Below are 14184 nucleotides of genomic sequence, written 5' to 3'. Positions count from 1 at the left end.
GTCTGAAGTTGGATGAGCGTGTCATGCAGGGTTCAATCACAAGAGAAATTGATGTAATGCATGACGCATTAAAGGATATAAATCTCTAAAGCTTTTCATCAGCCTGTTTGGTTGGCTGGTCGTATCGTTGCTGGTTCGTGAAGAAGTACTGCTGGCTGGTTTGTGTGAGAGAAAAATATTGTTCCGGTTGAAAATTTACGACCGTTTACGACAAGCCACATCCAAACGAACAGGCTGCATGTTCGTATGAGTTTAAAGCGCATGATGTGTTAGTTAAATAAATATCATCCTACAAGTCATATAAGTAACCATGCACTAAACTATATGTCCCGTATTTCCATTGCAACGCACCGATATTTTTGCTAATAGATCCTAGTCCTGCGTGAAGCAAAAGTTAATCAAATATGTATCGGAAATCGGAAATGATAGGACGCGGGCGTCCGTCCCGTCTAGACACCGTGCGCTAGGGCATGCGGGCCAGACGGTCTAATAAACCTCACGTCCGTCCCCGTACGTTGCTCCTGCCGCTCGCCTCGCACTGCTCTTGCTTCTCCTCCGTCGCCTGCACCCGTTCCGTTGCTCCTGTGGCTCACCTCGCGCTGCTCATGCTCCTCCGCCGCCCGCCCCACTGCTCCTGCCAATGCTCCACGCACCCGTCCGCTGCTCCTGCTCCGTGCGCCGTCTCGCTGCTCCTGCTGCAACTTCGCCGCCCACGCCCGTTGTGCCTCCTCCGCCACCCGCCCAGCCTGACGACGCCGACAGGCGCCGCTAGCACAAGCAGAAGCGTCAGACCCTGGCACGGAAGCCCTCCGGCCTCGACTACTCCTACGGCTGCGGCGCCCCGATGTAGACGAGGAGGAGGCCGCGCCAGGATATGATGCATGTTGCAAGTTCACATTTCAAATGTTTCAGAAGTTTTAAAGGTATGTTGCAAGCGTTTCATATGAATGTTGCAAAAGTATATCGGGATGTTGCATATATCGTAATGGTTGTACACGTATGTTGCAAGAGTCTATCTTCAATGTTTCATCTGTTTTTTAAACCTATGTTGCAAGCGTATTTATTTGGATGTTGCATATGTTTTCACACATATGTTGCAAATGTTTTTTATCTGAATGTTGTGTATGTTTTGCAATGTTTTTCAAGTGTTTTACAAGTGTTTTCAGACGCATGTTTCAACAAAAATTGGGCATGTGGACCAGCCAGCCTAATAAACCTCATGTCCGTCCCCTTCCATTGCTCCTGCTGCCCGCCTCGTGCTGCTCCTGCTTCTCCTCCACCATCACGCCCCTTCCGTTGCTCCTGCCGCTCACCCCACGCTTCTACTCTTCCTCCACCCGCCCCCGTTGCTCCTACCATTGCTCCATGCGTTCGCCCCGCTGCTCCTGCTCCCTGCTCCGCCACCCACGCTCGCTGCACCTGCTCCACCACCCTCCTGACCTGACGACGCCGACAAGCGCTGCTAGCGCAAGGAGAAGTGTTAGGCCCTGGCGCAGAAGCCCTTCGACATCACCTCCTACTACGACTGCGGCGCCCCGATGCAGACAATGGTGGAGGCTGCAACAGGATATGATGCATGTTACAAGCTCACATTTCAAATATTTTAGGTGTTTTAGAGATATGTTGCAAGCGTTTCATACGGGTGTTGCAAAAGTAGATTAGATGTTGCATATATTTCAATGGTTATACACGTATGTTGCAAGAGTCTATCTCCAATGTTTCATTTGTTTTTCATATGTATGTTGCAAGTGTGTTTATTTGGATGTTGTATATGTTTTTACACATATGTTGCAATTGTTTTTATCTAGATGTTGTGTATGTTTTGCGATGATTTTCAAGTGTTTTAAAGTATTTTTTGCAAGTGTTTCCAGACGTATGTTTCAAGTGTTTCATCTTTTTTTTTTATGTTACAAGTGTTGCATTCGAATGTTTTAAAAGTAGATCAGGTGTCACATAGGATACGTGTGGGAAGTTGGAGGGGACGTGAGCGGTCGCCGTAGGCGCGCCGCGCTGGCCCCCGCACCGTGAGACACAAGCATGGGCGAGCAACGTTCGGCCGGCGCGGGCCCATGCGTGGACCGGGGAAAAAGACTGTAGCCATGCGTGGACATGAGGGTATTTTTTACTTTTTACACCCACAGTTTAACACCGTTAAAGCCAAATTTAACGCGAGTGATGTAGAGGACAAAATAGTTCAGAGAAGCGACACCTATAAAAACTCTATTTTTTTAATGACTTGCGTAATTACCGACTTTTATCGTCGCACACGAGTAAAAGCCTCTTTGACGAATCACGAATGGAATCGGTGAAGGAATAATTTCCAGAGCCCATCCAGGCCGTTGAGTGCAATGAGTCAAGTAGCAGATAAGATGGGCGCCAAGCCCACGAGCCGAAGTTAACAAACGCAGCTCTCGCCACGGCCGCGCTCGCCAGTCGCCACCCCGATGCTACTGGTGCGCGCCCCGCCGTCTCCGCCGCCGCTCTCGGCGGCGGCCAACTTCCCGGCGAACCTGGAGCATCCCCTTCGCCTTCGCGGCATGTCCTCTTCCCGTGCCGGCGTTGCTACGGCCGCTGCCGCGGCGAAGTCGGCGGCTTCCTCCCTGGGCGGGCAAAAGCGCAAGCAGGTGGCGAGCGTGTCGAACCCGCTGGTGAAGCACTGCGTCAAGCTCCGGCTCTCCGCCGCGTACCGCCGCTCCTGCCGCCGCCTCCTCCTCGTAGGCCTCGCGCCCATCCTGTACTCCTCTGCAACTCCAGGCCCTTGTCACCTTACCTGTCCACTGTCCTGCGAGGCTTCTCTTCCTAAACCTGTGCTTCTCTGCCCCTTGCTACAGGGAGGTGTGTAGGTTTGAGCTCGACGCCATCGATTACTTGCTTCTCCTGGACGGCGTAGAGGTCCCGGAGGCGCTGCGCGAGTTCTCTGGTGATGTCGTGTATGTCAGCGCCGCGGTGATGAAGAAGGTGTCCGGGATGCAATCGGTTGATTCCACCGAGGCGATTGCTGTCATGCACATGCCTAACCATTTCCGTGACCTCGGGAGCCATGAGGATGGGATTGCTCTTGATGGGTTGTTCAGTTATCCAAAGAGGATTCTAGTCCTTGATGGGATTCAGGTGAGGATATGCAGTACCCACCAAGGCCACCATTGTGCAGAGAGATGATTGCTGTCATTCTTTATACAGTAGAAATGCAAAGCATAATTCAATCCATGCATGCTGTTTTTGTTTGAAGCAAATGCAAGTATGCACATATATCCATTCAGTGGGTCTCATGCTAACCATGGTGCCCCTACCTTGCAGGATCCTGGTAACCTCGGAACACTGATAAGATCAGCTTGTGCTTTCAAATGGGTATGCCATATTCTTTCCTTAAGGTCACTTATTGAAGTATGTCAGACTGTACTACTGCTGCATTGCATAGTGTTAAATAATCTATTGCCACTTTACCATAGAGTTTGAGGAATGCCACTAAATTTCATTGTGCTCCAGTTCTCCTTTGCTAAAAAGAAATTGATTCTGCTCTTATGTAAGATAGGATGGAATGTCCTTATCTGATTCCAGTACACAATATTTTTTATGGGGTACACAATACATGATTTATATGTATTAGCTATCTCCGGTAGAGAAAACCAAGCACTCTCTAGTATTTGCTGTTCCAACTCTGCACTTCTAACAACCTCTAAACCCAAATGCCATCAGGATGGAGTATTCCTTCTTCCGGCTTGTTGTGATCCTTTCAATGAAAAGGCTATTCGTGCAGCCCGTGGAGCCTCTTTGCAGCTTCCTATTGTCTCTGGTACCTGGCATGACCTGCATGCATTGATGACAAAGTATGGTATGAAGATGATGGCAGGCCATCCAGAAAGTAGCAGTGATGCATCCAAAGAAATCTACTCGTTGTCCAAAGAACTAGCTGATTCACTGTTGAATGAGTCTCTGTGCTTAGTGTTAGGAAGTGAGGGCAATGGCCTCTCTGCAGAGACCCTCCAGGCATGTGAGCTTGTAAACATTCCAATGGAAGGTACTTTTGAATCTCTTAATGTTTCAGTTGCAGGTGGTATATTTTTGTTCATGTTACAACCCAAAGGTCAAATAGACAGAAGAACTTCAACCCCTTAACTTTGCGTATGTTTCTATTGCTGTTATCTTCTTGTTAACGTTTCTTTGTTTCCATTTCTGTGGTTGTTGGTTTCTATCTTCACTGTTAATGCTGATTCAAAGTAAAGGAATATTTTTTTTAATCTGAGGGATGAGAAACATAACGTACAGAAAAATGAATCTGCTGACCTGTTACTCATGGAACTTCTTACTAGATGGCATCATGCAGTTTCACTGGCTCTTTAATAAATGAAGAATTCTGGGAGGCTTGATTAATTATTAACACTCTGATGAAACCGTTTGACACTGAATAGAATGCAGAAATGGTTAGAGGCTTAGAGCTATTTCTTTTTAGATAAAAGGAAAAATCAATTCCAACCTCTGCACACCATAGTGCACACAAGCTAGTACCTGGAATCTTTGGAATGAACTATTTTTCTCGGTTTGCGGACAGCCAAAACATTCCAGGGTAATCTTGTAACTGTGTAATATATCTCCATAGAAGTTAGGGGACACTGTGATGGCATATTAATACACACCATGATAATAATTCAACAGTAAATCTTCACAGTTTTGATGTTGTGTTTGATCCTTGGATAACGCGGTTAGCGCTGTAGTTAAGGTTGCAATCCTTTGAACAATAATGACCAGTGTTATCAAGTCGTCTAGTCAATCCTACTCAACATGGGACCAACAAGGCGATTAGTCGCAATTAGTCGTTGACCAGGGTAACTCAGCGCTGGTCGGTCCTATTCGTCCCCTAGTCGTCCTATATATATCAGGACTAAGATACCAAATATATACTAATATACTCTATGTTCTAGTTCTAGAGTACAAATCAAGCATGAAGATAACTCGAGGGTGGTGGCTGCATGTAGGGTTACAAATGGGGCTGAAAAACATGAGCCCAAGTGGCCTAATCCATCCCGGATGCAGCTCATGTCCTTAGCTGCCCAGTTCCATTCTGTTTCTAGCCGGCCGACTAATCGTGATTAGTCAACAACTAATGAGATGACCAGAAAACTTATTGGTCTAATCGAGTTGTAGCCCCTAGTCGAGTTCAGGATACCGACTAGGATATTCTGGCTAATGCTTGCTATAAGCCTTTTGGTACTTGCAGGCCCGCCCCAAGTCCACATTTGCCCCTTCCAAGAATTATTCTCTAAAAGAAAAGTACTTCATCAGTCATCAGTTGAATTAATTTGTAAACTAAGCTGTTCTCGGATGCTTGCAATTTCAGAATAAACTCGTATTAAGCTACACCTTCTACTATATATCTTTGGCTTTCCTAGTAGGCTAGTACAGATGAACCTTCATTGGTTTCTGTGCAAGCCTCGATACATGGGAATAAACTCTCCATTATTAATTTGGAGCAGAGTTGTACTACACTATTCTGAGCTTTATAGGAACCTGTTACTATAGCAGAAAATTCAGATTAACTGCTGTCTTCTTGATGTTCTGCTCTTTTGTGTGGTAATGTTAGAAGTAGAGAGTATGGATTACTGTCTACAGCAGGGATTTCCTATTTTCTTCTAGAATGAAAGATTTGGGACTTCCACTCCTTCCGCTTCATTTTGGTGGCTGTTGTCCAATGTATGAAAAAAAGTTATTGTACAACAATCTGTTGCACAAAGTTGACAAATTGACACTGCATGATCACACCATGAGATTTTCCTTGATCCTTCAATACATAATGCATAAATTTATGAGTATAAAGGAAAATCATGCGCATGAAAAAAGTTATTAGAGTAATTTGTTGCAACAGAGTAGAGCAATTGATGCTGAATAATGATGAAGGGGTTTTCCTTGATCTTCCAATACATAATGAAACAGCAAAATAAGTTATGTTGGGTTCACATAGCTGAAAGGCTGACATGGTATCGTAGATATGTGCTTCTCAGTTGGGTTTGGTTCTTGTTAATGTCAAATATATCTATGTAATGAGAATTACGATCTGCAAAACTCCTGGTATTATGCCTGCACCACAATGACATCTTTCACATGATTTATTACAAGATCTTGCATAATCCACCACCGCTGACCTGATATGGTGCTGCCCTAAAATAAAACGCACTATCAACTTCTATTGGTGTCATTTCAACTTACTTCGGCCTTGTTAGTTGTTGCTCAGAAGGAATGCTTTTAGGTGAAAGCTTGTTTTGTTAACAGGTAAGAGCATCCTGACTCATAAGCAATCTGGATTTGCTATGGTAATAGATGTGTGCTTCTACATGTCTGTCGCTCACTGAAAATGGTAGTGCTCCTTTCCATTCATGTCTTTCAAGCGGTCTTGTTTCGCCAATTGATAGAGTTTTTTGTGCATATACAATTATTATTATGCCTTTGTTTATATTTGAATAGTTATTTTTAAGATATTTTCATGATAAACAATATGACCTCTCACTTTCAACTTCTGCTTGGTCTGGATTTTATCTCCACAATCTGAAGAAAACATCGTTTGATGATGTTGGGTGGGCATGGACAAATGACACGGTCAGTGGCCAAGTGCTGCAACAAGGACTGAATTCCATTGTCATCCTAGGAGCATGGATGCTATGGAATCACTGAAATAGGTGTGTTCGATGGAGGATCACCATATCTACATTGTGCTCTATTGCTGGCCACTGAGGAGATGAAATGTTGGAGTTTGGCAGGGGCTAAGGGGATTTCCTTCCTAACTAACTCTGTCATAGATGCTTAGGTGTTTGAGGTTGAGATCATGTCCTATTGGGTTGGTATATATATCGTTTTTTCTTCTTTAATTAATACAGTGATACACAATTCTCTTGCGTGTTCAAGAATGCATTCTTTTTTTCTTTTTAAGTATTCATTTGATTGCTTCAATGCTTGCTATTTATACACAAGTTGAATCCTCTTAGAACAGATTTGTTTATCGTGGTGGTAAACTGCTCATCTTACACTTCTTTCATTTTTGAAGAAGTGTTATTGGCTCGTCATAATATTGATAATTAAAGTTTTTAAATGCCTTCGTTTTCTCGGGAACTATTTGAATGGCAATGAGAACTGTTAGTGCATTGCTTGTCTTGTCTGCTGCAACTGGAAACAAACACACTTTCTCTTACTTGTATAGAGGACATGCCCTATGTTTGGTATGCTGAGCTACCAACCACTTGGCTTTCTATGTACAAGTAATCAAATGCATATTTTTAGTTTTTTACATAACATGTACTGTACCGAAAGATTATAGAGTCAGCCACTGAGCTACATCACAGCATCCCCATGACTTTGCCTCCAAAGTACTAATGGGATCTGTGCTGACACCTGAAAAGGGCATCCTAATGTAAGCAAAGATAAAAAGCAAAGTTTGATCCATGCGCTGGCTGGCACTGGGGAACATCAAAATGTTGGATAAAGCAACAAAACACTACTTGTGGTTGTTATTTCAACAAACCATTCTGGGAACATGGCTCTCTACTGCTTTACTGCTGTGTCAGTTTGCTTTTTGTCTATTAGTATTAAACAGATTGTTCAGGTTCTGTCTAAGGTGATTCAAGCACCAGTTAGTAACATCCTCAACAAGTTAGCCATTAGGAAACTTTCATTGCAAATTTTCCACTGTTCTGCTTTCTTTCATAATAATGGATTCAAATGGTTTAGGCGTTTAGCTTATATATTCCAATACTGTTTCTGACTTACATGATCTAAAAGAATGACTGGAGTTTTGAAGATTTGCTTATCCTAAACAAGACTTTTTACCTAAGGAGCCATTTGTTTGTTACTCCCTCTGTCTCAAATTATAGGTCATTTTGGTTTTTATAGGTACTTAGCTTTTGCTATGCACATAAATATATAGTTGAAAAGCCAAAACAACCTTAATTGGGAATGAAGGGAGTATTTCCAGCTTTATATTGATGAAATATGAGAAAAGAGAGACAAGGAAAGGTGGTAAGAGTTTCAACATGTTTGGTTTGCAGCATGAGGTCATCCGGAATGATCCGATCCTAGAACTAAAGCTGACGACGCTGTTTGGTTTGCAGCGTGGAACTGCACCATCCGTCATGAAGTGCTTCCAAGGAGAGTTAATCGAAGTACAAAGCCACTCCGTAAAAAGTGCCGGAGTGCCGGACCAACACATTCTATGTTGCCAGGTTCAGCTGATGCCAGATGAGTTCTTCCAGCAAACCAAACACGCTGTTTGTATTTCTTGTTCCTGATCTTTAACTTTTTTTTGTTCAATTAAATTTAACAGAGAAAGAAAACAAAGTTTATATTTGCCTCAACTATTTAGTCATTGTGGGCTGAATTCTATAGGATGATGTGCCTTTCAAAACTTGACTTCTTGAAAGGAATTCTGTAATGATTACAGTTGTATCTGTAATAGTTATGAAATTTTGAGCTGACCAGACAAAGCACACGCAAGATCGATCCTATACAAGGTGGTAAGACAACATTTGTCAACTTCCATTTCTCCTAATCGTTTCATTAGTGATTCTGATGTCATTGTGCATAAATCCCTCATTATTTTCCTGCGATAGTGACAGCCCTTATTATGCTCGTTTGGTGAATAGCTGCCATCTGGAACATCAGCTACTTGTTTCAGAACTAAACTTGTACAGTCCCCTGCCTCCTACTCAAGTAATGTAGTTTTCCGCGAAACACTGTTGAAACGATCATGTGCTTTCAACTTGGATCTCACATGTTCACAAATAAAAACAGAGAGCAGTGATGGACCAATCATATTCAGGTACGAACACAAAATATCTACTGGGCTTTGGCATGTCCTCACAGTACAGTTCATTCCTATTAGAAAAAAGTGGGGGGACCTAGATGCTTCAGATCGTGCTGCTTCATTATTCATGTCTTTATATATAGTCCTTTATTTATGAAAGGAAGTTTTCATGTGTATAGCACTCGTCATCTTAACAAACATTATCACTCTGTCTATGCCAATATAGGCAAGTTGTTGTCTCCAGTGGCCAGCGTGCCATGGTGCATGTTTTCTCGTGAAACTGTGGTATCTTTGCCTTGTCAATGACAATGCCCATGGACTCATAATTGCCTTTCTGACTCTGAATCACGCAGGGTTGGTGTTCCTGCAACGCATGCCATTTGGCAGCTTGCTTTCAATCCTTTTGGAGTTTTGCTGTGTGCTGGCTTGGGTTTGGTGGTGTTGATAGATTTGTGATCGTCTAAAACAGCATTGGAGGCCACTGATTGGTCCATCACTTAGCTGAATTAAGCACTGCCAGGTTGGTGAATGATACTCTCTCGGCTTCTCTTTGGGAAGTACTGTAGCAATCAGATCACATAAAGAAAGCTGAGTTGTTGCGGCCTGTGTCGCAGCTTCATACGTGCAATGCATTGTATGCTGGTGGCTTTTTCTTGGTTCAGAGAATTTGAGGGAATACTTCGCTTTATTTGTTGGGAAGGGATTTCAGACTTCAGAGAGTTGCCCATGTGGATGTCGGGCTTTATCATTTGCAGAAGCTCCTGGAATCCACTAGCTTTTTGCAGACTCTGATTATTCGACAAGGAATTATGTTTGATAGGAAGGAGGTTAAAACTTTAAGGGAAGTTGTTCGAATTATGCAAGCCAGAATCTGGAAAAATTGTGCGTCATTCCAAATTAAAGCGAGGCTCTAGTGGAAACTCATGTTGGTGGCTGAATCCATTGAAACCAATGGAGACTGCAACCATGTCTGTTTTGTAACACGTTGAACCGTAAGCCTGCATGTTATAATGATGACTTATTTTTCACCGGTGACTAATTGACTGTCATGTGCTAATGATCTGTAGTAGCTACTTCTTTTGACCATAAAAATAAATCGATCTCGTATCATGATTCAACAAATTAAACTTTGACCATTGTTATTAAAAAAATTATATAGATTTGCAGCACAAGATCGATATTCACTATGAAAATTTATAGCTATTGTCATTTAAGATAATATATTTGTATAGATATTGCTAGTAAAAAATGACTTGAAATTAACCTGCTTGGGCATGTATTTGTTATCGGAGGATTTAGTGAAAGAATCTCGGTTCTAAATCGTCCCCTTGTCGAATGCAACATGCACTAGCTAAGAGAATAGCTAAAGCCGTTAGCCGTATGCTCGGAATTGTACCTGGACAAGAACACCCAAGAATTTGGGAAGATGCTCGACGCCATGGCAAGTTGCCAACCATGGCGATTGATTTGTGATGGGGCGAGGACGAGGCAGGAAGCCAGGGACCAGATCCTTTCTAGTGCAAGTACTGCATACGATCCTACTCACTGCTCACTAAACCCAAAGGCACGGCTGTTTTTGGCTCCCCCCCCCCCCCCCCCCCCCCCCCCCCCCCCCCCGTTCTGTGCCATCGGCCACAGCATCTAATGGCTTCTCGTGTTATCGTGCGTGTATTCCTTAATCTTATCTCTTGCGAGTTGTCCACATCACGTTGTGGTGGACAATATATATTCCTATTCCTAGTTTCCTACACTGGGCTAGTTGCTCGGATGACACGAGTGAACATGAACGCTAGGCTGTATATAAGAATGGGTTCCTTTTGCATTGGGAGATGATGAAGAATGATTTATGTGTTACGTGTAGTGTAGGCTGCAAAGTCCTGAAACGATGTAGCCTAGTATTATTAGTAATTCGCATTAATTCTCACCGGACAGGTAAGAAGAAGAAAAATAATGAATTCTAGAAATTCTCATAAACAATAGAAGACTCTACTCATCACTAGTGATAATAGCCACCGGATCTATTCATTTTTCTAAAAAAAAAATCACTCATATCTGCCATCATGAAAAACACAATAAAGTAAAGTAGTCTCTTACACTACTTCAGCAGTACTTTTCAGCGAACAAACAATATTTTTTTTCTCTCACAACAAATAATCATAAGCATCAGCATAAGCCAAATTTCAGTGAAACGAATAACTAATAATATCAGAGTAAATTGATTCTTTCATTCGTCTTTTTTTTTACTTCACGAAGTGCTATCATGCCCTTCGTGTCTCGTACATAACTTGGACTCACACGCCTCACGCTTATACGAGTTAGAACAACTCACATCTAGCGTGGCAAGGAGTCAGATTTCTAAGACATATTGTGTTACGATCATGCTTGCTAGTCTACATATAGATTACACACCTCTTTCATTAAAAAAACATGGTCTAAATAATCCTTAAATATGCATCCAACTTACCCATCCTACCATTATAATAGATAATCTAAGTAACCTTTTAAATTTTCATCTAAATTACCACCACTACTACTAAAAAAATTAAAATATCCCTCCAATCTACATATGCATTTCCAAACACAAAATTTTAATATACTTATGACTCTTATTAATATTTCAACCAGTGCATGAGCACAAGTTAAAGGAGTGAGACTCATAACCTTTGATATGGAGGTTTTTGTTTCTTGGCTTCACAACGTCGAAGTCGAGCAATAGCTATGGCTTGGTCTTTATGGACAGGCGGAACTTCATTAGGGCCATAGCGGGGTCGGTGTTACACCCTAAATCATTTACTAAAATATGTTATGAGTATCATGTTTATGTGTTAATGCATGTGATAAATTGTGTAGATCAATTTCATGTAACTTAAAATGATCAATAAAATATTAAACGAAAGTTAATTCAATAATTTAGGTATATCAAGTAGAGTTTAAAACCAATTTTTATTAAGCAAAAATGCTATAGAACATGTATGTGACACTTAAATGAAGTTTGAAATGTGAACTTTGTAGATGACAATGAAATACTTGGTATTGAAAAAGAATATTGCTAAGTAATATTTTTAGTAGCTTAGAAATGCAATCCGAAATTAAGATTAGCTCAAACACTTAGAAATTTTCTAAGCTTGTGGACAACTAGACGTTGCTATGTTTAGCAATTTATTTGGAGAGATTGGGTTGAGGAGTGGTGTAGTGCTATGATTCGATTTAGTAGTTCCATATACCATCTTGAGTGTAGTGAAGTCGGTTTAGGTTTAGGAGCAACGGTTTGGTCCTGATCAACGCTTTAAAATTCGTGCACGTCACAGCTTTGTGCTGTCTGGAGCCGTGCGCGTGGTCACCACGCGTGGTTGTGCCGTGCGCGCGCATGTGGCCGCGCACTGGCTGGCCGTGGCCATCGTGGCCTTGCCGCGGCTTGGCCGCACCGCTAGGCTGCCGGTCCGCTCTACGCCCAACCGCCCCTGCCACCACGGCTGCCGCCAGTGCTGCTGTTGCCTCCGCGCCCGGGCCACGACGACGCCGCTGCTGCCACCGTCGCATCACCACGTTGCATGCCTGCTGCTGCGCTACGCCGCTGGCCCGCCTTGACGCTGCGCGCACATGGCCGTGTCGCCGTCGCCTTGCCATTGATGGCACTGCGGCGCGCAGGCCACGCTGGTCACGAGCGTGCGTGGCTGTCGGCTAGTTCCTGGCCACGGGCTACGCCAGTCGCACCAATCGCGTCCCGCCAAGGCACGCCCTTGCCGAGTCGATGGCTGCCCCTCCCCCACCGCTCCCTTGCTCTCTCTCTCTCTCTCTCTCTCTCTCTCTCTCTCTCTCTCTCTCTGTTCTCTCTGCTGCCGCCGTCGAGGCGCGCCATTAAATTCGTTAGGGAGAGATCATCTCAAGTCGATTCGTCGCGTTGTTGGCTTCGTCGCATAGCTGCCTAGCTACCCGTCCCCTCCCCGCCTTGAATGGTGCCCGGTCAAGCTCTAATTTTGGAGTTTCCCCGCCGCCGTGCCGATAAGGCCGTGTCCGGCCACGGGTGTGGGCAACTCTCCCATCGTCCCTCCTGAGCCAATTCACCTGCACCACTAGCATCGCCTTGACTCCCTCTCCACCTTGAGTGCCTTAGTCGAACCGCTACCACCTCCCCTTCGTCGCTGACGCGACCATGCCGCCGCCGCCGCATGGCTCGGCCGCACGTGGCCAACCTTCCTCCGACATCTTTCGCCCCAACTATCATCTCATCTTGGTCTATGGTAGCCTCCTAACGCTTACGTGCTAATCAATTAGGCCTGTAGCTACCCTAGCCCATCGGAACAGTGGCGCCGCCGTCGCGGATGGCCACGCGCTGCTGCAGCCTTCCCCAACCAGTCATGTCACCCTGCACCGTCTCTTAGCGTAGCCGCTCGGGTCAGAGATGGTGATCGACCCATTAGGTGGGCCCGCGCAGGTCCTAGGTGGCAGACGTAGGCGCTCAATGCCGCCGCTCACCGCGCAGCCGTGCGTTGAGTTGTCGGGGGTGCGCGCGAGTGAATTAGGGAAAATCTAGGGGGTTAAGTGAGAAGTTATGAGAGAGGACGAAATGGTGCTAGTACTTAGTTATAATTCGAGAGAAGTGCGAGGTCTATTTTACAAAAATGTTAGCGTGCGCGGGGTTTTCCTGTCGCGGGCCATGTCCGCGTGGGCCGGCGTCGCGTGGGCCACACCACGAGCCGCCGCACGCTCGCGCGCGCTATGTTGCGTGGGCCGCGCTGGAGAATTCATTTTTATTTTTTCATAAGGAATTAGAAATAGTTGTCTAATATAATTTTTGAGCTGATCTTTGGTAAATCATGTAAAATCATATAGGTGTCCAAAAATTATAAAACAAATTTTGTTAAGTTCCTAAAATTATGCTCTATCTGTTAGTGTACTTAGTTCATACATATACAGGTTGATACTAGGAGCTATTAAATCATTTAAAAATATTTAATATTGTTAGAAGAATTATTGTAGGAATTTTTATGGTACATTGGTGATAGCTTTAGCCCTAAAAATTTTATAGCAGCATCGTGGTATTATTATGTGCTCACTGTAATTTTTGTAGCTTTAGAATAGACTAAACATAAGGGTAGTTAAATGCTCTTTGATTTAAATATACATTAATTCATTAGTAGAAATAAAGATATATCCTTTATTTGTAAAGATTGGTGTTTGTTAGTTGAACCCAACACTTTTCTTAGTAAAGATGATAATTAGCTTAGTGCCTTAGTCATTAGAGCTAGCTAAAATGTCCTAATATGGCTAGAGGGGGGTGAATAGCCTATTTAAAAATGTACAAACCAACTAGAGCAATTTGATTAGTATAACAAATAGCAAAATGCAAACTTGCTCTAGCTCTACAAGGGTTGCAAGCCACCTATCCAATAATTTTA

The 14184-nt window shown here is 43.6% G+C and overlaps 1 protein-coding gene across 8 annotated transcripts; it reads left to right on the top strand.

Moving 5' to 3' along the window:
• The first annotated feature begins 2371 nt into the window (after positions 1–2371).
• On the top strand, positions 2372–8232 carry LOC136521632 (uncharacterized). 8 transcript variants are annotated; one of them, XR_010775602.1, is made up of 8 exons: positions 2372–2734; positions 2832–3111; positions 3298–3348; positions 3697–4018; positions 6265–6349; positions 6544–6668; positions 7876–8001; positions 8094–8232. XR_010775602.1 is itself a non-coding variant. In XM_066515393.1 (6 exons), exons 1-5 carry the CDS (start codon positions 2445–2447, stop codon positions 6342–6344), a joined length of 1023 nt encoding a protein of 340 aa, XP_066371490.1. In that variant the 5' UTR covers positions 2372–2444; the 3' UTR covers positions 6345–6349; positions 6544–8065. The 8 variants fall into 8 exon arrangements, 2 of the variants coding, with proteins under 2 accessions (XP_066371490.1, XP_066371485.1); XR_010775601.1 differs by having other exon boundaries at positions 6544–6826; XR_010775598.1 differs by having other exon boundaries at positions 6544–8001.
• Positions 8233–14184: the final 5952 nt, after the last annotated feature.

The sequence above is a fragment of the Miscanthus floridulus genome, chromosome 2 (assembly GCF_019320115.1).
Source record: "Miscanthus floridulus cultivar M001 chromosome 2, ASM1932011v1, whole genome shotgun sequence".
NCBI lineage: Eukaryota > Viridiplantae > Streptophyta > Magnoliopsida > Poales > Poaceae > Miscanthus > Miscanthus floridulus.
Note: the sequence above shows the minus strand (reverse complement) of the source record. Positions and strands in the feature narration are given on the sequence as shown.